Source organism: Microtus ochrogaster, unplaced genomic scaffold, assembly GCF_000317375.1.
Source record: "Microtus ochrogaster isolate Prairie Vole_2 unplaced genomic scaffold, MicOch1.0 UNK165, whole genome shotgun sequence".
Lineage (NCBI taxonomy): Eukaryota > Metazoa > Chordata > Mammalia > Rodentia > Cricetidae > Microtus > Microtus ochrogaster.
Genome location: NW_004949263.1, coordinates 203,114 through 225,555, shown reverse-complemented (window position 1 = coordinate 225,555; position 22,442 = coordinate 203,114). Strand labels below are relative to the sequence as shown.

General features: G+C 48.4%; 2 protein-coding genes across 2 annotated transcripts in view; one reads left to right on the top strand and one right to left on the bottom strand.

Moving 5' to 3' along the window:
* Positions 1 to 8,802: 8,802 nt before the first annotated feature.
* Cldn5 (claudin 5) lies at positions 8,803 to 10,406 on the top strand. The gene has a single exon (XM_005372054.3). It carries the CDS (start codon positions 9,146 to 9,148, stop codon positions 9,800 to 9,802), a length of 657 nt encoding a protein of 218 aa, XP_005372111.1. The 5' UTR covers positions 8,803 to 9,145; the 3' UTR covers positions 9,803 to 10,406.
* Positions 10,407 to 13,009: 2,603 nt separating this feature from the next.
* The window catches only part of Cdc45 (cell division cycle 45), a 41,146-nt gene continuing 31,713 nt past the window's right edge, over positions 13,010 to 22,442 (bottom strand). The window contains exons 14-19 of the mRNA XM_005372053.3: positions 18,331 to 18,469; positions 18,171 to 18,254; positions 16,474 to 16,592; positions 16,239 to 16,315; positions 14,438 to 14,504; positions 13,010 to 13,127 (exon numbers count right to left, since the gene is read on the bottom strand). Coding sequence (XP_005372110.1) covers positions 14,440 to 14,504; positions 16,239 to 16,315; positions 16,474 to 16,592; positions 18,171 to 18,254; positions 18,331 to 18,469 — 484 coding nt within the window. The 3' untranslated portion in view covers positions 13,010 to 13,127; positions 14,438 to 14,439. The remainder of the gene's footprint in view (positions 13,128 to 14,437; positions 14,505 to 16,238; positions 16,316 to 16,473; positions 16,593 to 18,170; positions 18,255 to 18,330; positions 18,470 to 22,442) is intronic.

Below are 22,442 nucleotides of genomic sequence, written 5' to 3'. Positions count from 1 at the left end.
CTCTGAGTTCGAGGCCAGCCTGGTCTGCAGAGTGAATTCCAGGACAGCCAGGGCTACACAAAGAAACTGTGTCTCAGAAAACCAAAACCAAACAAACAAACTGACACACAGCGTGAACAACTGTAATCCCCATGCTTCTATGGGATAATGAGAGAGAGAGGTAGAGACTAAAGAGCTCCTGGAAGCTCATAGACCAGCTAGCCTGACACAGAAAGCAGAACACAGCAAAGACCCGATTTCAAAACAAGGTAGAGGTGTTGCCTCCACTGCTCCACTCTGTTTACAGACGTTCTGTGTCCTCCTCCACGGTCTAGCCTAGTCTAACCTTCCCTACCTTCAGTGCAGAGAAGCTCCAGGTTTGGGCCAGGATCCTCCCAACCTTTCTGCCATTCTCTAGAACTCTCCCACCTCTATCTACCCACACACTCCCAGCCTGGAACAGGAAGCTCTGCCCACTTGTCTGAATACTACCCAAACTATTTCTAACTTCTAGCCTGCATCCATGCCCTCTCTTCTCTACCATCCTGCTCCATCCATAACAAACCTAAAACCGACAAAGGAGGGCCACATGCCCAGATCTCATTGCAAGGTGACAGCAATTTAAAAGATCAAGCCTGTATCTTCTCTTCAAAAGCAGTAGAAATGGCGGCCAATAGAATTACCTGGAGGAACTCTAGGACACAGAAGTGAAAAATCAGAACAATCACAAATAAATGGCTTAATGGTGTAACACAAAATTTGAAAATAAGAAGAACAGAAACAAGCACAAGGAAATTGGAGAGATGGCCCAGTGGTTAAGAACACTGGCTGCTTTTCCAGGGGACCCGGGATCAATCCCCATCACCCACATGGCAGCTCACAACTGTCTGTAACTCCAGGATCCAACACCTTCACACTGACATACATGCAGGCAAAGCACCAATAAAGTAAAAATAACAACAGGCCAGCCTGGTCTACAGAGCAAGTTCCAGGACAGGTTCCATAGCTACAGAGAAACCCTATCTCAAAAAACCAAAATAATAACAATAAAATAATAATAACAAGAAACCAAATCCAAACCCAGCCAAGAGCAAAAATAACAAAATCAAGATAGTGATGTCTTCTTAATTCACTGCCCTTGATTAGATGAAGTGTCTCTCTTCATCTCTTCTGATTAATTTTAGTTTGAATTTTATTTTGCCACATATGAAGATAGCACTGCCTGCCTACTTCCTGATTTCTTTTGATTAGAGTTCTTTGTCCAACCTTTACTCTAAAGCAGTGCCTATCTTTACAACTAAAGATGGTTTCTTGTAAGCAACAGATGTGTTTTGTTTCTTGATCATCTACCGTTTTTTTCTGCTGCCAGTTTTAAGTTTTAATTCATTGTGGTCAGATATGATACGGGGAGTGAAGACCTATCTATTGGAGAATTTGAGGTTTTGAATGGATTTATAGTTCACAGCAGACTCCTACTAGATGTTCAAAGAGCTACAGTCAGTTCTTCTTTAGCCATTCAAAAAACAAAACAAAAACAAAAACAAAAAACAAACAAAAAAAATCAGAAATAAAAGAAGCATTTCACTTCTATGAAGCCACTATAACACTAATACCAAAGCAGGTAAAGACACAATAACAAGAAAAGAAAACTACAAGCCAATATCCCTGATGAATACAGCCTCAAAAACACTGAATAAAACACTTGCAAACAGCTGAGTGGTGGTGGTACACGCCTTTAATCCCAGCACTCGGGAGGCAAAGGCAGGTGGATCTCTGTGAGTTTGAGGTCAGAGAGAGTTCCAAGACAGGCTTCAAAGCTACAGAGAAACCCTGTCTCGAAAAATAAAACAAACAAACAAAAAGAAGAAACACTTGCAAACAATGCAGACATACATTTAAAATATTATACAACACGACCAAGTTGGCTTTATCCCTGAAATGCAGGGATGACATACTCAAGTAAATAAATGTAATAAACTATATAAATGAACTTAAAGACAAAAATTACATGATCATCTCAAGAGATGCAGGAAGAAAGCCTATGACAAAATCCAACATGTCTTTATTATAGCAGTCTTGGATAATGTAGGCCTAGAGAGAACATATCTCAACATATGAGAAACCCACAGTCAATATCATCATAAACAGAGAAAAGATTAAAGCAACCCCACAAACGTCAGAGATGAGACAGGGATGCCCACGGTCCCTACTCCTTTTCAACACTGTGTTTAAAGTAGTAGTTGGAACAATAAGGCCAGAGAGAAATTAAAGGGATACAAATGGGGAATGAAGAAGCCATACTATCCTCGTTTGTAGATAATATGATCCTCTCTACTAGAGATCCCAAAAATTCCACCAGAAAACTTCTAGAAATGATCATCAAATGCAGTGTGGCAGGACATAGAATCAACTTGCAAAAAATCAATAGCCTCTGTACACCAACATCAAACATCCAGAGAAGAAGATCATGAGCACACTCCTATTCACAACAACCTCAAGAAAATAAGATGTCCAGGAATAAACCTAACCAAGGAAGTGAAGGACCTCTGTAATGAGAACTTTAAAACTCTGAAGAACGAGATAGAAAAAGACACTAGAGAATGGAAAGACATCCCCTGTTCATGGATTGATAGGATTAAGACTGTGAAAATGACCACTCTACCAAAAGCTATTTACAGCTTCAATGCAATCTCAATCAAAATCTTATCTCATTCTTCTCAGAAGTAGGAAAAAAACTATTCTAAAATTCATATGAAACAACAAAAGACCAAAGAAAGCCAAAAACAATCCTGAATCTCCCTGCCTCCCCTCCACAAAGCTGCAGGAATTAACATTGCAGATCTTAAAAGATATTGTAGAGACAACATAACAAAAAATTAATAAGGTATTGGCACCAAAACAGACATATAGATCAACGGAACAGAAATAAAAGACCCCAAAATGAGTACATGTAACTTTGGTCACTTAATGTTTGATGGTGATGCCAAATGCATCTCACTGGAAGAAAGAAAGCATCTTCTGGAAAACCTGGAAGTACCCATAAAGAATGTGATTAGACCCGTCTATCACCTTGCACAAAAACTAACTCCTAATGGATTAAGGACCTGAAATACTGAAATTGCTAGAAGAAAACATGGCCAGTAGCCTATGTGATACGGGTGCAGCAAATGACTTCCCGGATAGTATTCCGCTTGCCTGAGAAATAAGGCCAAAAACTGAGTAGTGGGAACCCATGAAACTTAAAAGTTTCTGCACAGGTTGGAGAGATGGTTCGGTGGTTAAGAGCACTTAATGTTCATGTAGAGACATCTGACAACCTTCTGTAGCTCCAGTTCCAAGGGATCCAACACTCTCTCCTGGTCTCCTCAGGTACCACATGTGTCACATGGTGCACAGACGTACATGCATGCAAACACCTATACACATGAAACAAAAATAAATAAATCTAAAATAAATAAACCCACAAATGTCCATTTTCTGTATTCAGGGATTATTAGCAGTAAGATGTGTTTTATAATTAATTTTCTAGGTTAACATACAAAGTATTGGATTTCACATTTTTTCACCTCTTTTACACTAGTTTTAAGCAGGCTGTGATGATGTCCTTTAGTGGTGCTTCGTGTTTCTTGTACTTGCTACTTCTCCAAGCCCTTGGCTGCCTGACTGTTATGATGTTAAATGAACCTGATAAGTTCATCTGTTACATTTGGCTCCTAGTTGGTGGCACTATTTGGAGCAATTTAAAACTTTTTGGAGGTGGGGCCAACTAACTGAAGGAAGTGGGGACCCTGGGGACAGGCCTGAGGGTCACAGCCTAGAAGCAGCTTCCATGCACCCTGCAGCCATGCTTTTGCCATCATGATGGGCTGTACACCCTGAATGTATGAGCCAAATGCACCTCTCCTCCCTCAAGTCAGGTAGCCGGTCATACTGATAGGAAAATCACGAATACAGTGGGTTTATAGAGTTGAACAAATCTGCAAATTTTCAGTTAGTGTTTCTTCAAGCACATATGATTCATCTCCCTTGACTTTTTTAGAGACTCTAATTACATGTCCACTAATTTGTCCATGGTTCCTGGAGCTCAGCTTCCTCCCCACACTGACATCTGGTCCTTGTGTACCATAGTGGATTCAGTTCCTACTTTTAGGTCTGTATGTTCACTAACAGTATCTTTTGCAAGCTATTCCAGATTTTTTGTTTGTTTGTTTGATACAGGGTCTCACTATATAGTCCAGGCTAGCCTCTAACTTGCAATCCTCCTGCCTCAGTCTCTTGAGTGCTGGGATTACAAGTGTGTACCACCGCATCCAGTGAATTAATAAACTTTGGAACTGAGGTTGCCTAATGCTGATTGCGGGCAATGAAAGGTGGCATCAGATAATAACACCGGTAATATAACCTCCTAAATACAGTGAAAAAGGACACTGATAATAGTATTGTTTATAATAGAAATGTGTCACTTGCAGGGGCTCAGTATGTAGATTGCTTGTCAAAAGCAAAACAATGATCATGTATCAAAAGATGCCTGGAGGGATGGCTAAGTAATTGGCTGAATGCAGTCTACAATCACAGACTCAACCAACCGTAGATGAAAATATATGAAGTCAGGTATGGTAGCATATACCTTTTATCCCACCATTTGGGAAGCAGAGGCTGGTGGATCTCCAGGCCAGCCTGGACATACCAAGTTACTGGACAGCCAGGTTTATAGAGTGAGACTTTGTCTCCACCAAGAAAAAAAATCGGCATGTGAAATATATACTTACAATATATGTGTGGAGTAATATGTATTCATATTATGTATACGAAGAAAATTGTATCTGCACTGAACACTTCTGTATGGTTATGATTCTCTGAGCAAAGTAGTGTACCAGTTATCCATACATCATCTGCAATATTCTAGGCATCTACAGAAACCTAGATGTGACTTGAAGTACACAGGGGAATGTCCACAGACTGAAAGATCACACATTTATACACCAGCTCTGGGCATCTGTGGATTTGGGGAATGAGTCCCTAGGTGGCATCCTAGTTCAGTGTCCCTTTGAACCAGGGCTCGAGCTCCACTGATCCCTCTGGGGTGGTGGCCATTGTCATCTGTGACTCTCAGAGCTTCAGAAGAGTTAGCCACATTCACACTCCACCTGCAAGTGTTGGGGACAGACACCACACTGGGCACCAGAAACATCCCTAATCATGTGGGTGCTTTTAACAAAGCAGGAGGTGTTTCTAATCTAGTGACAAAGGAGACTCCAGAATGACTCGGTGATTTCAAATAGACAAGGGTATAAAGTTGTGCGGTGGTGAGTGTGACAAAGGACAGAGGTCAGTGTAGACGCTAGAGAGTGGAGGGGAAGGGAGTGGAGGGAGCAGAAGTTGGCTCTGGGTCCTGGAGCATCACTGCTACCTCTCTGGGGCTTGGGGAGAGACCAGGCTGGGCAGCATGGAGAGTACATCCAGTGTGGGCTTTGAAGTCTACAGGACTCCAGGACTCTGTTACATGGAGTTCCCTACCCACCCTCACAAAACTCTCCTGCTCATTGAAGATGCTAAAACCACAGCGACCTTTGATGTTGTTGGTTAGTTGGCACCTACCTGGGCTTGAGGTTCAGTGAACTGCGAAGGTCAACTGAGCCAGTGAGTGACTTCAAGCCCCTCTTGGGCTCCCAGGAATAGCACTAGGGGCCTCCAGATTATAATTAGTCCCTTCTGCAAGTTTATAAAACTGAGGCAGGGGCCTGCACTATGAATGGAGAAAATGTGGCACAGAGAAGCCAAGTTATTAGCTCAAAGAGCAGGGGTGACTCTAACTGGGCCGCAGAAGACACCAAGGCCAGCAACTAAGAGTAGACTGCAGGGGCCTGTGCCCTCCTACCCAGGCCACCCTGGGTTTCCAGCCCAATGGTTAGTGACATGGGAGGTCTCAAGATGCTGCCTTGGGACCAGCGAGAGCCCAGGCTCTTGTCTTCCGCCAGAAATGGCTCTGGGAAGAAGAATTTAGCGGTTCTGTAAACATCTGCTGGACAAGGGGGAAACATCCTGGGCCAGAAGCTGAAAGATAGAAGGAAGGCTGGCTTTTCACTCCCTTTGAAATAAAACCTGTTTGCTACGAGCTTCCCAAATCCAAACCTCAGGAACCTGGGGCCTAAATTTAGATTGTCCATGGAAGGTCAACGGATCCCCCCAGGGCAGGGTCAGCCAGCAGCTGCTGGAGATAAACTTTGCTTTTCTGCAGACTCAGGCCTTTCTCTCACACAATTAATGGGATCCTGTGCCACTTCCCCTGGGAAGGCAGAACAATAGCTATCAGGAGCAGGTGGCCAGCCTGGCAATCCCCCTGCCAGAGACTGGGATTCATGTCCCCATACAGTCCCAGACTCCCTGGTCCTAGCTCCCTGCTGCGCTCTAGCCGTACTGACCTTCCCTACTCCAGGATCAGATCCCTTCGGAGCCTTCTCCTACCTCAAGGGCAATTTATTTAGCTTAATTTTATTGACAAGTGATGGAACTTGCTAAGCAAGTGCTTTTCTCCTGAGCTGCCTTGCCTAGACCCAAGCGCACATGTACACCAGGATCCGTCTGCTCCCTGGGAACTTCTTCCTGGAATTCTGCTGAGATGTTCTTCTTCAGGGAGCCCTTTGCTGCTTTCCTTCCTACCTGTGTGTGCTGTGTGCTCTGGTGGAGACAGTGTCCAGGGCACAACAAATTCCCAAGGAAGAAAAGCACTTCTCTTGGTTCTGGGATGGGTCACTTGAACCACCTTCAGTCTCAGAGGAGGCTTGAGGAAGCAAAGGTGAGCCCTAGCTGTCTCTTTCTGGGGTGGTTCTGGTCCCGCTGCATGCTGGGGAATATGAAGTCTGAGGTTCCACCGCCAGCTCCTTGAAATACTGTGAGGCTGTTACCAAAGGTATGTGAACTTGCTGGGACCACACTGGGTGCCAGACTGAGGACAGTACCAAGATGGTGGAGAGGAGGGCAGGCAGAAAGGAAGGCAGCATATCTTGCTATTTGCAACACCAACTAGGTGAAAACAACAAGCTGCCTCTTGTCTGGAACAAATGGATGGCAATGATCACTGTGCTGAGACTCGCGACACTGTTAGGAAAGCCAACAGGTAAAAGCTATCCTGGCTTGAAGCTTTTGGGCCTGAATATAGGGAGATGTCCATCAGGTGTATCTATCAGTGCAACCTTGCAGAACAGCAAGGCAGACAGATAGAAAGATGGACGGACAGACAGAGAAGTCATCAGCAAAAGGTAGACCCACAGGAAGATGGATCTCATCAACGTGTGGAGTGTATGCTCCTAGCCACATGGTCAGTCCAAAGCGCTCACAGCCACCTAAGTCTAGGCTGCTCTCAGAATCCAGTTTTGTCAATGGGCAGTGAGAGCCATAGAGGATTGTAGATGAGGGCCTGCAAGGGTTGCTTTGTTGGGCGGTCTGAAGAGGCTTCAGTAGTTGCTCCAGGAAGATGATATGGAGCTCAAAGGGAGGGGACTGGCAAAACGCATTTTCCTGGCCTGGAGCCAGGAAGTAGGATGGAGAGGGGAGCCTTGGAGTTCCGCACTCACTGGGCAGTGGAGAGGGTCTGCAGAAAGGCAGGGAAGGGCTTACAGAAGGTGGAAGGCAGTAGACAATAAATGGTGGCTGGAGGGAGCTGTCCTATCCATCTGGAGAGTTGGCTGGGGACAGAAAGGGTGTGTATGTGAGCTTCTCCCCGCACCAAGGCCTGGCACCTTGTCCTAAGCATCTTTCCATGTAGGGTGAAGCAGGCACTGGGCTGGCTCCATTGACCTCTCACTCAGAGGCATCTCTGGAAGGAAGTTGGGGCCCAGAAGGGAGAGATTTACCAAAATTCCCACATCTGTGGCTGTTCTCAACAATGTCATCTTTTCTCTATAGAGACCCTGAGTTCTTTTGAGCAGAGGAAAATAACAAAACAAAACCCCAAGCACAACAAGGACAAAAAGCCCATCCGGAGTCTGGGGCTCGTTGGAAACAAAGAGAATGGGGAGGCGAATGCTGGAAAGCGGCTGGTGCCCTAGTTGGGCTGTGGGCTGTGGGCTGTGGGGCCGGGTGCCCCCACCTGAGCCTCAGGGACCCAGAGAGTCCAACCCAGTGTACCTTTCAAGAAATGGCTGGGCCATTGTGCAGAAGAATGCCCGGAAATCCCGCGACTCCCTCCTCCAGCGAGGATGGGGCTCTTCCTCCTGGCCAGGAAACTCCAAGTTGGCTTCCGGAGGGTGGCCTGGGGGCTGGGGTGGCAAACTACCACAGATGCTTGAAGGCATAGCCTCTTTATGCCCCTGTGTGTCTCTGCTGTGCTGGGATCACAGTCTATGTGCTGGAGGAGACTGGGGACTGAGTGGCGCTGTCTGACGCACTGGACCTCAGAGGATGGAGGCAGGCAGCATCACAGAAGAGACAGCTCAGGCCTTGCACTGCCACTTTGTGTCAGTCCCGAGGTTCCAGGGAAGGAGTGAGTGTAGACAGTGGTTGGGCAGGATCTTGGAAGAAGTTATATATAATATAACTAAGGGAATGACCAACACAGGCTTGCCTAGCATCTCTGGTTGGCGTGCGAGGGACAAACAGTCTAGAAGTTTGTTTCACCTGTGCACAGGGGCTCCCGGAACCTCCATGACAAGCCTTTGCTTGAAGGGGTTGGAATGATCTGGGGTGTAGCGTGTGGAAATGGTTGGTGTAGGCTAGAGGTCATGCAATTAAAGTGGAGAGACGGGGCACGCAGATCGCCTGTGAACCAGTCAAGGAAAGCCCCAACTTGGACAGAAACCGGTAGGGTTTCAAACTGCTGCCCAGCTGGGAGTGCTGGGGGTCGAGTGGGATTTGTCCTGCCCTCTGGTTTCAACTGTAACTGCTAAGGGGTCCGCGATTGGCTGTAGGCCGAAGGTCTGCTCATAGATTGGCTGGCCTAGCTCGGGGGCTGCGCCCTGGGGGCAGAGACCGCCCTTCCCACCCCCCAGACTTCAAATAAGAAATCCCCAACAACAGGCACTGAAGAACCGAGCTGGTGTTGGTGATCCTCCCTTCTGGTCCATTTCAGGAGGCTCCGGAACAGAGGCACCACAGAACCAGCTGAGCGCACAGCCCAAGCAGCGCCAAGTGCACCCAGACGCCCCAGACGATCGTTCGATCTTTAACCATGGGGTCCGCAGCGTTGGAAATTCTGGGTCTGGTGCTGTGCTTGGTAGGTTGGGTGGGCTTGATCCTGGCGTGTGGGCTGCCCATGTGGCAGGTGACTGCCTTCCTGGACCACAACATCGTGACGGCGCAGACGACTTGGAAGGGGCTGTGGATGTCGTGCGTGGTGCAGAGTACAGGACACATGCAGTGCAAGGTGTATGAGTCTGTACTGGCGTTGAGTGCCGAGGTGCAGGCAGCTCGGGCACTCACCGTGGGCGCTGTACTGCTGGCACTGGTGGCTCTCTTTGTTACCTTGACCGGCGCGCAATGCACCACCTGCGTGGCCCCGGGTCCAGTGAAGGCACGCGTGGCACTCACCGGCGGAGCGCTTTACGCGCTGTGCGGGCTGCTGGCGCTCGTGCCGCTCTGCTGGTTCGCCAACATCGTGGTCCGCGAGTTCTACGATCCGGCAGTGCCGGTGTCTCAGAAGTACGAGCTGGGCGCGGCGCTGTACATCGGATGGGCAGCCTCCGCTCTACTCATGTGCGGCGGCGGCCTCGTGTGCTGCGGGGCTTGGGTCTGCTCCGGCCGCCCGGAGTTCAGCTTCCCGGTCAAGTACTCGGCACCGCGGCGGCCCGCAGCCAATGGCGAATACGACAAGAAGAACTACGTCTAAGAGCGGGAGGCACGGCGGGGCCCTTCCCGCAGCCAAGCCCGTGATCGGAGGGACCGACGTGGGAAGCCGCACGTGGATGGCAACCACCACTGGTTTGCGCATTGCAGACTCCGAGACAAGTCAGGCTGGGTTCTTGCCAGGCTTTTTCGCGCCCAGAGAGTCCTCTGACCATCTAGACTCTACTCAGAACAGACACTTATGAAGACTTGACCGACCTCATTTTCTATGCGCAGTTGGCCGCGGCATGGATGTGGCTCTCGGATTTCATCGGTGAAGCAGGCACTAAACTGCAGGTGACAGTTTCTATTGAGCAGTTCTGGATGCTGCCTTAATGTCCAGTAGCTCCTACTGACCTGAAAGGGCAGCTGGAGAACCCCAAGCCCGCAGACTGGGCTGCCAGAGGCATGTGCTATAAGGGCATTTTCCTTGTTAGTGAAGAGGAGCCCATTGAACCAAAGGACTTGGTCTGAACCTCGTCTCACTCCAGTACTCCCCCAACGGGGGCGCCTGTAGGTACCAGAGCCTTAGAGGGGCTGCCCTCCTCGCAGCTTGGGGGTGGGGCGGGGCGGGCAAGAATTTGCTTAGTAAATGGTTTGAACACTCTCAACCGTGTCCTGTCCTCTGTCCAGCTAGCCACTGCTTGTGCCCAGTACCGCTATTCATCCAATCGCCCATCAACCTCCTCAAAGTCTCCCACGGGTATTTCTCCAGTCCTCAACTAGGAGATGCAGTTAGACTTGCAAGAAGCTAAGAATGTGGACAGAAAATTCCAGGGCAAGAGCTGGATTCAGGCTGGGATAGATGGGGGGAAAGCTGACTCCAGGAAAGGATCCAGCTGGAACCTCACATCATGGGAATGGACTGGGTAGTGGCAAATGCTGAGGGTAGGTAGCTAGCTAACCAGCAAGACTGGTCCCAAACGCATTTCCTCCCAGTGCTTGCTCAGTTCCAAGTACCAAGAAGCCGCCCCAGGCAACTGTACACAGCCAGCACTTCCCTTGTGTTTGTGAGCTAGGGTGAATCAAAGAAGTCACTGGTCCTCAGCTGACTGCATGCTTAACTGTTAAATGGGAGGAGAATCTGGGCCTGACTCCAGCTCTTTGTCCCAGCCCCAGGTTAGTGCGGCTCTACACAAGGTCTAGCTAGGGTCTGTGTCCATGCTGCTGGTAATGCAACTGTGTTGACAACCACAGGGGATCTCCGGTGTGACTGTCCTGGGAGAAAGAAGGTGAGGGGCCAGGATTTGGAAAAAGACCCCAGGAGGGAAAGGCAAGTAAAGCCACCAGAGAGACAGAGAGAAAGACAGAGGAAGGGAGAGAGGAAGGGAGGAAGGCAGGAAGGGAGGGAGAAGGAGAGGAAGTGTGTGTATGTGTGTGTGCGCGCACGCACAAGCTTATTGTTTCTCCCTATTCGGGTAGTTTTACCTTTTGCTAAAAGACCAGGAACAGGAGTGGATGGAGGAGGCAGTGGCTGCAATGAAGCCCTGAGAGCAGGAAGACTTGGCATCTGCCTCCACCCTGGCTTCCACATTCATTACCAAGTCTTTCAGGCCTGGCTGGGTTCATCACAGTGAGGAAAGGAAAGGAATTAATCCTAAGGATATGAGCTTAGAGAGGCTCAGCTCAGGAGAAATTCTGGAATTGGGGACAGAGAAGGCAAGGGTGGAACTTATGAGGAGGTTGACTTCCCACTGGCCTGAGCCCCAGTGAGACAGCGTCTGTGGAAACCTCACTGGACCAATTTGAACTTAGCCTAACATGCGCATGTGCAGGAGGGAACAAGCACAGTCCCAAGCTTGGGGACACATGATCCTAGAGCTGGTCCTGTGCCTTAGCTGGCCCACTTGGCTGGTGGTGTACTCTTCCCACAGAGGTCTTTACTGAGCACAGAGTACGGGAAGGGAGCTGCTCCACCTGAGTCTTCCGAACAGCCAGAGTGGCCCTGAGAGTATTCAGCCTGGGCACTGCTAGCCTCCAGGGTCGGGAGAGAGGAGCCAGTCCTCACCCAGCTCCCGCCCATTGCAGTCCCTCATTTCCCAAGAGCAGCCTGGCCACTCGGGGCCCCTCTTCTAGACCACTTTGTGGGCTTCTCACCACTGACTTAAAATTACCATCAGTACTTGGAGTAAGAGGGAGATGGCTTAGGCTACATAGTGAGATCCTGTATCAAAACCAAAACTGAAAAACATTTGAGAAACCTACCCAAACAACTCCTTCTAGGACTGTGTGCCATGCTGCCTTCCTCAGGAGCTCAGATGCCCACAAATGGGTATCTCCTCCTACCATGTTTGCTTCTGCAGTACCTATGTATCCAGGCAGTAACTAGCCCCTCTTCCCCTTCCCGCCTCTCCAGGGACAATGACCGTTGGCTCTACCATTCTAGCTCCATCACAGCTGAAATGTTCTGTGCGGGTATAAGCAAGGTTGACAGGAGCCTGGGACAGTGTTTCCCTTCAGGCATCACTCGGCAGCCATACCTCATTGATCTGAGGCCCATACTTTCCCATTAGCAAAGCAGTGTGGCCCTGCACGCCGGCAGGATCGAGGCATGTGAGCAGGCCCTGCATGCTGGCAGGGTCGAGGCATGTGAGCAGGCCCTGCACGCCCAAGGTGCCCAGGGTTGAGGCACGTGAGCAGACCCTGCACGCCGGCAGAGTTGAGACCTGTGAGCAGACTCTGCACACCGGCAGGGTCGAGGCATGTGAGCAGGCCCTGCACGCCCAAGATGCCCAGGATCGAGGCATGTGAGCAGACCCTGCATGCTGGCAGGATCGAGGCATGTGAGCAGGCACCCAAGGTACCCAGGGTTGAGGCATGTGAGCAGACCCTGCACGCCGGCAGGGTTGAGGCCTGTGAGCAGGCCCTGCATGCTGGCAGGGTCGAGGCATGTGAGCAGGCCTTGCACGCCCAGGTTGCCCAGGGTCGAGGCATGTGAGCAGGCCCCTGCAGGGTAAGCTGAAGGCCACGGTGGAGGGGTGGCCAAGAGGGTAATACAAGTAGGCAGTGTCCAGTCCTTCCTGGCATTGCTGGGCAGCAGCCATCACTGAAGGGTTGGCCCAGCCTCTGCCCATTGAATTAGGAAGCCAGGAGAGCAGGTGAGGGAGACCTGGTCCTAGGGCTGAGTAGAGAAGTCTGTACTTTCTGCTGCCACAGGAAATGGCAGCACACAGGAACAAGAAGGTTCAGAGTAGGCACACAGGGAATGGAGCAAACATTTTATTTTATTAAAAACCACATAGTCCCACACATCAAATGTATCTTGCAATCTACTAGAGGCCAGGTGATATAAATAAGGAAAAGGAGGTCACTTCTGGAGAAATCAGATTCTGGAAGGAAAAAAAAAAGGTTTCACACAATTCATCCTTTCTCCCCACGCATCAAACAGACTGAACCAAGCCCTTCCCGTGTGTGCTGGGCTGCTGCTTTCAGCCGCTCCCGTGGCAGGGTGAAGGGAGTGTGCAGGTCTACTGAGGTGTGTGTTGTCCTCTTACAGAGTCTCAACTGCCCCCATCAGAGTACCCGGACCCTCCTCACCTGGTAGACCTTGTCTGGAAAGGTCTTGACTTATCCTGCCAGGGCAGCTCTGTGGCTCGAGTACAGGGCCTCCCTTGCCTGGTCAGTCTCTACTGCTTTCCCATGACCTAGCAGCCTCTTCCCCTTCCCCTGCCAGTTACAGCCCTGCCGGATGGCCACATACACAGCCGAGCTGCTGACGTGGGATGTCTGCCTCCACCTGGCCCTGGCACGGGCTGCTCCCCACAGCCCAGTACACACTTGCTACCTGTGGGCTAAGGGTGCTGTTGGCTCCTTTTTGGAGTCAGACTAATTACTTACTTACACAGCCCAAGGTCGCTGCTGACTACTTGAAAGTCTGACCAAGGATTTCCTGGTCTAGTCTAGACACCTTTCTTAATATGGCCTTGAATGCTCAAGCTACTCTGATTGAATAAAGTTCCTAAGACTCACGAGGCCACTGTAGTTCCCTACAGCTCAGACTTTAACAAGGACAGGGCAGCTCCAGACTGAGCTGTTTCTCGAGTCAGAGCCTTGGAAAGGCTGCCTGGTCAAACAGGCTGAGATGGCTACACAGGCATAGGAATCACATGGTTCCTCAAAAAGAAGAGTCGTGTGGAAAAACAGTGAGGGCTTCCTAAGGGAGCCGTCTTGGGCCACATGCAGTAGGCCTCTCAGGATAGCTGTCCACAGCTGAAGGCTCATGCAGAGCCAGCATTTCATGGTCTGTGGCTGGGTAGTTGCCAATAGCTTCCTTTCTTACTAAAGACTGAGTGCAGAAAGGCTCAGAGTGCCACTTTTGTAGGCTCCAGCCTGGGGCTTGTGGCTGTAAGAAACTGGGTGACCACTGGGGCTTGCACTGGGGTAATCACACATGATGCGCAGCCCCATGGTGTGGGCATTAGAGAGAAAATTTGAGGTTGTTCTGAGGGGTCAAAGGTACTTAATGAAATTAGGCTTTCTCAGAAGTGCTCCATTGTGGCCCTGCTAGAATTCTTAGGACAGACATTCCTGGGAAAAATCTCCAGACCCTGCTCTGATCTGAAACACAAGTAAAAGTCTCTGTTGAGGGAGACAAAGCAGGAGTCGGCTTGAGACCCAAGGGTTGCCCACCCTGGCTTACCCTCAGGACAGCAGAGACACGAGAGCATCCAGGAACTTGCTCCGGTCCTCGACTTTCAGCTCAATTACTGAAGTAATGAAAGGAAAACATCTTGTGAGCGGGGAGGAGTGAGAAACAAGGCCTCGTACACGAACTCCCCCTCCTCCCTCAGGCCGACAACTCTCCACCGCATTCCACAGCCAGGCCTGGAAGGCTCTGCAGTACTGGAATTGACCTCTTTCCCACTATACTCCCACTTCAGACCTGCTGGCTGCTCTGTGGAAAGGACTCCCAGGGCATACAAGGGTCAACAATGTCAACCAGCAGAGGGGACACAAGGCACGTGACAGCTTCGATACAGACTTGGACAGGGACTGGTATCAATGCCTGTCCCCACATTAGTGCAGGCCACAGCAGACCTGCTTTGTCCTGTGCCTCAGCTTCAGCGTTGTCTTCTGCAGAGGACATAATATGAACTACTTCCGTTCTAAAGGGCAGACAGATTCAGACAGGCACAATGAAATGATGCCAGAGCCTGGTTAGGGCTGGTTTGGGCATTGCAGGATGTTCCATGCTGTTGGCCAACTCCCCAGGAGTGCAAAGCCTTGCCTATCAGGCAGGAACTGACTGACCACAGCTACTTCCACACTCCCTACCTAGGCTCTCCAATCCCCAGGAGGAGCCAGGGATCTGCCAACCCTGTATAAGGTATAATGTATAAAGGTGGGCTGTGGTCAACCTGCATATCTCAAGCAGAAAGCAGGAGCTAGTGCTCAAGATGGACCAACCCCATAGTGCCACGGCTACAACTGCCTGGCACAACGAAGCCTGCCTGAGACAGTGCAGGCAACCCGAATACAGGTCAGTGTTAGGGAACCAGAGAGTGATGACATAATGTCCTTTCTGAAAGATGCGGGTAAAATGCTGGGGTAGCCGGGCAGTGGTGGCACAGTCCTTTAATCCCAGCACTTGGCAGGCAGAGGCAGGAATGTCTCTATGAGTTTGAGGCAGCCTCATCTACACAGTGAGACCCTGTCTCAAACATAAGATAACAAGCTAGAGACAATGGTATTGCCTTTAGTTCCAGCACAAAGGAGACAGAGGCAGGTACAGGTGGATCTCTGAGTTGAAGGCTAGCCCTGTCTCTGTAGGGAGCTTCAAGACAGCCAGAGCTACATAGAGAGAACCTGCCTCACAAAACAAAACAAACAACAACAACAAAAACAAAAAATCAATACCTAAACAAACAAAGCAAAGCCAAGGCAACAAAACCATTCAACTGAACCGACAAACAAGATACAGCACTTGTAATCTCAGCACTCGGAAGGCTGAAGCAAGAAAGTTATGAGAACAAGGGCAGCTTAGACAATATAGCAAAAAATGAAAAAAAAATGGAAAAAACAAAACTATGTCTTGTGCTGCTATGTGAAGCCATTCTCTTACTAACCAACACATGCAGTGTGACAAATATTGGACTGCCCCACCGGTATAGTGCTACGGCCTCAGGTAGGGCACTTCACGCTGCCAGCCTTGGGTCACCACAGGTTGTGCTGTTTCCTTGTCCACTCAAGGGAGATTGATGAGTGGCCTCTAGGGTCATCACAGCCTGCCTTTCAGGGGTGGGAAATGATTTGCAGGGCAGGGCAGTAAGGCTGTATTCAGGCTTGTAGCTCCCAAGGTGAGAGCAGCTCACCGAGGACTGTTTTGGTAGGCCGAGAGGGCTGCTGGCTCGGTACCATCACCACCAGCTTGCCTAAGTCTAGGGCCTGTGATGGCTTAGCGAGAATGAAGGCAGAAGTGTGACCACGGGGCAGATACTCACCTGAGAGGTCAAAGTGGTTATGTAGAGTCCGAGAGCTGGTACTTTCTGCTGCCTTCTCAAATGCCCGACCAAAAAAGCTATAGGTATAGGACAGACATGTGGGGAGACAGACCACAGACAACACCCTTCCCAAGCCTGTCCCTGTGAGAGACAATGAAGGGTGAATGGCACTCAGGCTCAGCAGAGCTGGTGGGCCAATGCGCTGGCACACCCAGGGCAAGGAGAAGCTACTCACTTCTTCCTATCTGAGCTGTCGGTCTCTGGGGGGATGCCCACCACGGTCACCGTGCCCTGCTCTATGCTCAGGGGGGCAGCCATGACCAAGGGCAGCATCTTGCAGCGTCGGTTCTTTGTCTATGGAGACAGGGGCACTCTCAGTCACAGCAGTCATTCTCAGCACTGCAGCGTGGGCCACATGGCTCAGGACCTAAAAACTGAAACCATCAGGCTCCCCCTAATGCCTACAGGGTGCAGTCACCAGAGGATGTGCGACAATTCCAACTTGACTCCCAGTGATCTACGGGCCCAACCCTCTTAGCACCCTCGCTAGGCCTTCAGGGACTCAGCCCTGGCTTTCCTTCCGTCACCTCTTCCAGGTCTCTAAGAGCCCCTCCCAGCACCCCTGCCTTGTTCTATTCTTCTTCCTCTCAGGGCTTCCTGCTTAAAACTCATTCATTCATGTACTCACTTCTCGTGGAGGTGGTGAGGTCTCTCTCAGTGACACACTGACAGCTCTAACAACATCATCAAGGTGACCACTTAGCTGCTTGGCTTATGTAGGACTAAGGTATGACCCAGGATGTGAACTAAACCAGCTGGGGGCTGTTGAGGCAATGTCTGATAACTGACTAGGCCCTGTGAAGTGGCCGCCTTCTACAGATGAGGAAACGGAGGTGCGGGGTCAGAGCTCTTTCTCACAACTAATATATGAGGCAGAGATGTGAACAAAGCCACCAGGACTGCAAAGCTCCCGTTTGGTCCAGTTCATCTTGACATTTTCGTCATTCTTAGCAGGTGAAGGGATTGGTTCTAGGACTTCTACGGATACCTGAATCCAAGACTGTCAAATCTCTCATGAAAACACTGTACCACTGTAATCTATGCGTGCCCCTGCATACACTGCAATCATCGAGGCCACTTACACTGCCTATACAATGCCTCCATGACACTCCACTTGCACCAAGTCCGGGCACAACAAATACAAGTTTTGTTTCCTACAAATTTCTCAAAAGAATTCTTTCCAGGGCTGGGGATCAGATATCCTGACAGGGCCTCACATACACTAGGAAGGCTCCGCCACTGAGCTATAGCCCCAGTCTTCATAAGATAGCTGTGAGCACAGACTGCTGAGACTGTGGAGCCGAGGCCCAGGAAGACAGCTCTAAGTTATCTTCAGAACGTCAGCTTCGCTGTTTTACTGGCTGAGTTGGCGTAAGTCTCCTCATCCTGAAGCAGACTGACAGCTGGAGTTATCAGGAGCCATCTTCTCTGCTTCCCTACCTAGAAGTCCTCTATTAGCTGGCTTAGCACCTGTCTAAATACCAACTGTGTTAGAATGCGTTCTAAGAAAGGTATAGGGGCCACAAATCTACAGAGACATTACTCAAACCTTTGTTGGGAAGCAAGTCTACATGACTGACTCCATCTTTTTCTGATTTGCCACAGATGAACCTAAGTCCCAGTTGCACAGCTTTCTGGGTGTCCCTCCCTATTCAGCTGAATGACATGAATAACAAGTGATAATACAAGAGCTTGTAGGAAACTGGAAGGTTCTTAGAGATTAGTTGAGTTAAAATAAGAAGTATGCCCAGTTCCCACAGCTGGTGAATAGTGTGGGTAACTCCAGGCCATCATCTACCATATTAACCCGTGTACCTGCCCTCTTATACCTGCGCTGCTGCCACCTCATCCCCACCCCATCCAGCTCCTCACCGAATGCACAAAGGACTTGAGCAGATGTCTGCTGAGCAGACTCAAGGACGCTGGCTTGGAGAACAGTGTAACATCTGGAGTGCCCTGGAAGGGGAAGAGAGACGGTTAGAGGAGGTCACTAGGAGGTGTGCGTGGCATTGCATGTGTAGGGGAGCCTAACCTCCATGAGTGAGCAGTAGAGAAACGGGCCCTGGGAGGTGACAAGGTTGGTACAGAGGCAGCTGGCAATGGTCTGCTGGGTAGCTTGCAGATGCTTCTTGGCGAGCTCCAGACCAAGGTACAGCTTGTCCAGATTACTCCTGAAACAGGACAGATAACGGGCTTACATGCTGCTTGTTGAGTACCATTGCTAAAATACCAATGTTAGATAAACTTTGATTTCTGGTTCAAGAAGGGGCTTAGGGATAAGAATTTATCTTCTCAGCCAGGTGGTGGTGGTGACACACACCTTTAATCCCAGCACTCAGAGGCAGAGGCAGGCAAATCTCTGAGTTCAAGACCAGCTTGGTCTACAGAGTGAGTTCCAGGACAGCCAGGGCTACACAGAGAAACCCTGTTTTAAAAACACAAAACAACAAACAAACAAACAAAAAACAAAAACGATCTTCTTTCTCTCTTGACATGAAAGGAAGGAACAAAAATATGTATAGACAGTGCTGGAGTAAGAGACTTAAGATTCTGGGATCAAAGGAGAAGACTAATGGGTATGGTGGTGCACATTGTAATCCCACACTCAGGAAAACTGTAACTCCAAGGCCAGCCTGAGCTACAAAGCAATATGGAATCTAAGGTTCCCATAGGAGGACCCAAGAGTGTACCGGGAGGCTCCAATAGTGCAGGCTTAGGTAAGCAGTGAAGGAAGCGTAAAGATCCCCACATGTACCCAAAAGAGGGACTTTTATTCTTCTTTCCCAAAAGAGAATGCTCCCCTCTGAATATTTTAAATGAGCCCTTTGGAAAAGTAAGGCTGGCCTTCAAGCAAAACCTCTACGCCCAACAAGCTATGTCCAAACACACAGGGCTCAGCCAAGATTCCATAGTTTCCTTCCTAAATACAAAACATATCAGATTATTTGAGAAAAACTTATGGCCTTAAAGAGAAAATGATCCCGAAGGAAAGAGATGGTCAGAGAACAAATAAAACTAAAACGACTCCATCATGTTCTGAGAGATCTGGGTGACCATACCCTTCCTGTAACAAGAACAGGATACTATGAAAAAAGGCCAGAAACCAGGAAGTGTTGGCAGAAATGAACACTTTGGGAAGAAATAAAACATTTAGTCAAACGCTGAAGAACAAAGATAAGAAAAGCTACCTCAAGATCCATAATGAAATAAACCCAAGGAAAATACAAAGCAAAAACATACAACGGGACATCTTTCTGGGAAGACAGAACACGACTAAGAAGCACTGATGCTGGAGGATCCAGAAACTAAAGAAGCAACTGTGGAGCTGCAGAGCAGGGTCCACGAACTGAAGTGACTTGTCTGCAAACTGAGCACAACGGGGAAAATGAGCTAGAGCAGAGTGTGAGAGTATCTGTCAGCGGGCAGGATTGGTCACTGCAAAGAAACAATAATCGAAATGGGTGTGATGGCACAGACAGCAGCCTCAGCACTTGGGAGGCCAAGAAAGGAGGATCATAAATTTGAGAGCAGCCTGAGATATACAGAAAGATAAATAAACAAGTAAAAATTAAAGAACAAGAACAACCAAAAATCAAAAGGACTCTACTTTTTTTAGCAATGTTAGTTGCTGGAGGACAGGGCACAATGGAATCTATAGTCAACAAAAAACTACCTTCAATGAAACCAAAGATCATTTGAGGGTAGAAAAGGGCATTGCGTGACAAAGGACGCAGGATGCCTACTACTACTACTACATGTGCTCCCTTTCCCTGAAGGTTATCTGAAATTGTGCTCATACACAACTATGGGGAGAGCAGGCAGCAGGCTTCAGCAGCTGTAGGTCCAAGCCAGGGTAGGAAGGCAGAGGTGCAGGCTCTCCAGGAAAGAGGGAGTAAGAGATGACATGGGGGCTCAGTCAGAAGTACTTACCACACGAGTGTGAAGACTTGAATTCCATCCCCAGCACCCATGTAAAAAGCCAAATACAGCGGGCACATGCCTATAACTCTAGCACTGGGGAGGCAGAGACAATAGGTCGCTAGTCTCAAAACTAAAGTGAAGTTAATGAAGAAGACACCATGCACACACATACACACACAAAGAGAATACTTATTGAGAGGAAGGGGCAGAAAATGGACATGAATAAAGGAAGCAATTAAATTAAATCTTCAAACAGGAGCTGGAGAGTTGGCTCATTGGTTACAAGTCCCATCTAATTATGCAGAGAACCTGAGTTTGACTCCCAGTATCTACGCGGTGGTCCACAGCTGTTTACAAGTCAGTTCTAGGGGATCTTATACTCTCTTCTGACTTTCGTAGGCACCAAACATGCATGTAGTGCGCATACAGATATGTAGGCAAAACACTCATACATGTAAAATAAAAATTTAAAAAATTCTAGAAAAAAATAGACCAAACCAAACAACAATACAGAGGAACTAGATTATAAAAAGCTAACACTTAGGTTCTAAACTTGCAGGAAAACAAAAGAACAAGGGACCATCATAAACTCCAAGATACAAGAAAAGTGACAGCAATCTGTCACACAGCCAGCATCACTGTGGGTGCTTGGAGTCAAGCAATGAAAACTCCAGGCAACTGGATGTTAGATAACAAAACTGAGGGGAGTTCTGCCCTGTTCAACTGCACATAAGTGAAACAGGACACAGTAAAGTACACAGAGCCATGCGACAGAGCAGAGAACTTGGTAGAGACTGAAGAGTCAGAGCAGTGTAGCTCCAAGAGTCCACCCAGAGTTTCTGTCTACACTGCCCTCTCAGAGGACAGTGGACAAGAGAGCAGGAGAGGACCGGTAAGAAAATGAAAGGATGGGGCTGAGTATGTGCTCAGGCAGCACATGTGTAAGACCCTCGGTGTAACCCCAGCGTTAAAAAGCAAGAGGAAAGGCACAGGCAGATGGCATGTGCAGGATTGCACTGCTGATGGAGGACTGACCTGTATGTGATCTTTCCCACCCAAAAGCTCAAAGAGTCCACAAAAATGTCAGACTAATGAGTGCAGCAAGGCTGCAGGCACAGGGTACACGATAAATACACAAAAATTGCTTGTATCTCTATGTGGTAGCAATGAGAAAACAAAAATGAAAATGAGAAAACATCCAAACATTTATGTCAAATTACCAAGGATGGGGCTGATGAAATGACTCAGGAAATAAGGTGCTGCACCAGGTTGGCAGCCTGAGCTCGATCCTCAGAATCAAAAGAGAACAGATGCCACAGAGCTGTCTTCCATACACATCTCCACCCGCCATGCTCGTATACACACAAGAATAATACTTCAAATTTTTCACAAAGTGAGTATAAAGTTAATCAGGCAACATTCAGCCAAGTGAAGCAGTACATGCCTATAATCCCAGTGATTGGGAGGCAGAGTCAGGAGGATTAGAAATTTAAGGTCATTCTTAGCTACATATCAAGTTCAAGACCTAGGCTTGAAACTGAGGGATCTACAGATTGAAAACAGGAATGGAAAATAGTAAGGGAAGACTTCTTCAGGGACTGCTGGCTGCTGATCCCAAGGTTAAATTCCAGTTACCTAGAACAGCAAAGATTATCCTTTAAAGAAAAAAAATGGAAGTCATGCTTTCTAGTTTCAAACTCGCTACAAAGTTACAGTAATCAAAACAACGTGGTGCTGGCATAAGGTTAACATTTAGATGATGGAAGAGAACCAACAGTCTAAAATACATCTTTATGCTTATGGCCAACTGATTTTTAACACAAGTGTTAAAATAATTCAATGGTAGAAGAAAAAAATTTAAAAAACAAATATTCCTAGGAAAGGTAGGTGTCCACATTAACAAAATAAAGTTGGAAGTCATTGAGATGGCTTAGTGAGTATAAAACCTAATGACCTGGGGGCTGGAGAGATGGCTCAGTGGTTAAGAGCACTGCCCGTTCCTCCAAAGGACCTGGGTTCAATTCCCAGCACCCATATGGCAGCTCACAACTGTCTGTAACTCTAGTTTCAGGGTATCCTATATGACACCTTCGCATCAATGCACATAAAATAAAGTTAAATAAATTATTATTTTTTGATGGAGGAAGGTCATTGGTTAATTAAATAAAGAAGCTGCTTGCCCTGATAGGTTAAAACATAGGTGGGAGGAGTAAACAGAACAGA

What these genes read in the sequence shown, in the direction of transcription:
- Cldn5 (XM_005372054.3), top strand. Translation starts at nt 9,146, where the DNA reads ATGGGGTCCGCAGCGTTGGAAATTCTGGGTCTGGTGCTGTGCTTGGTA.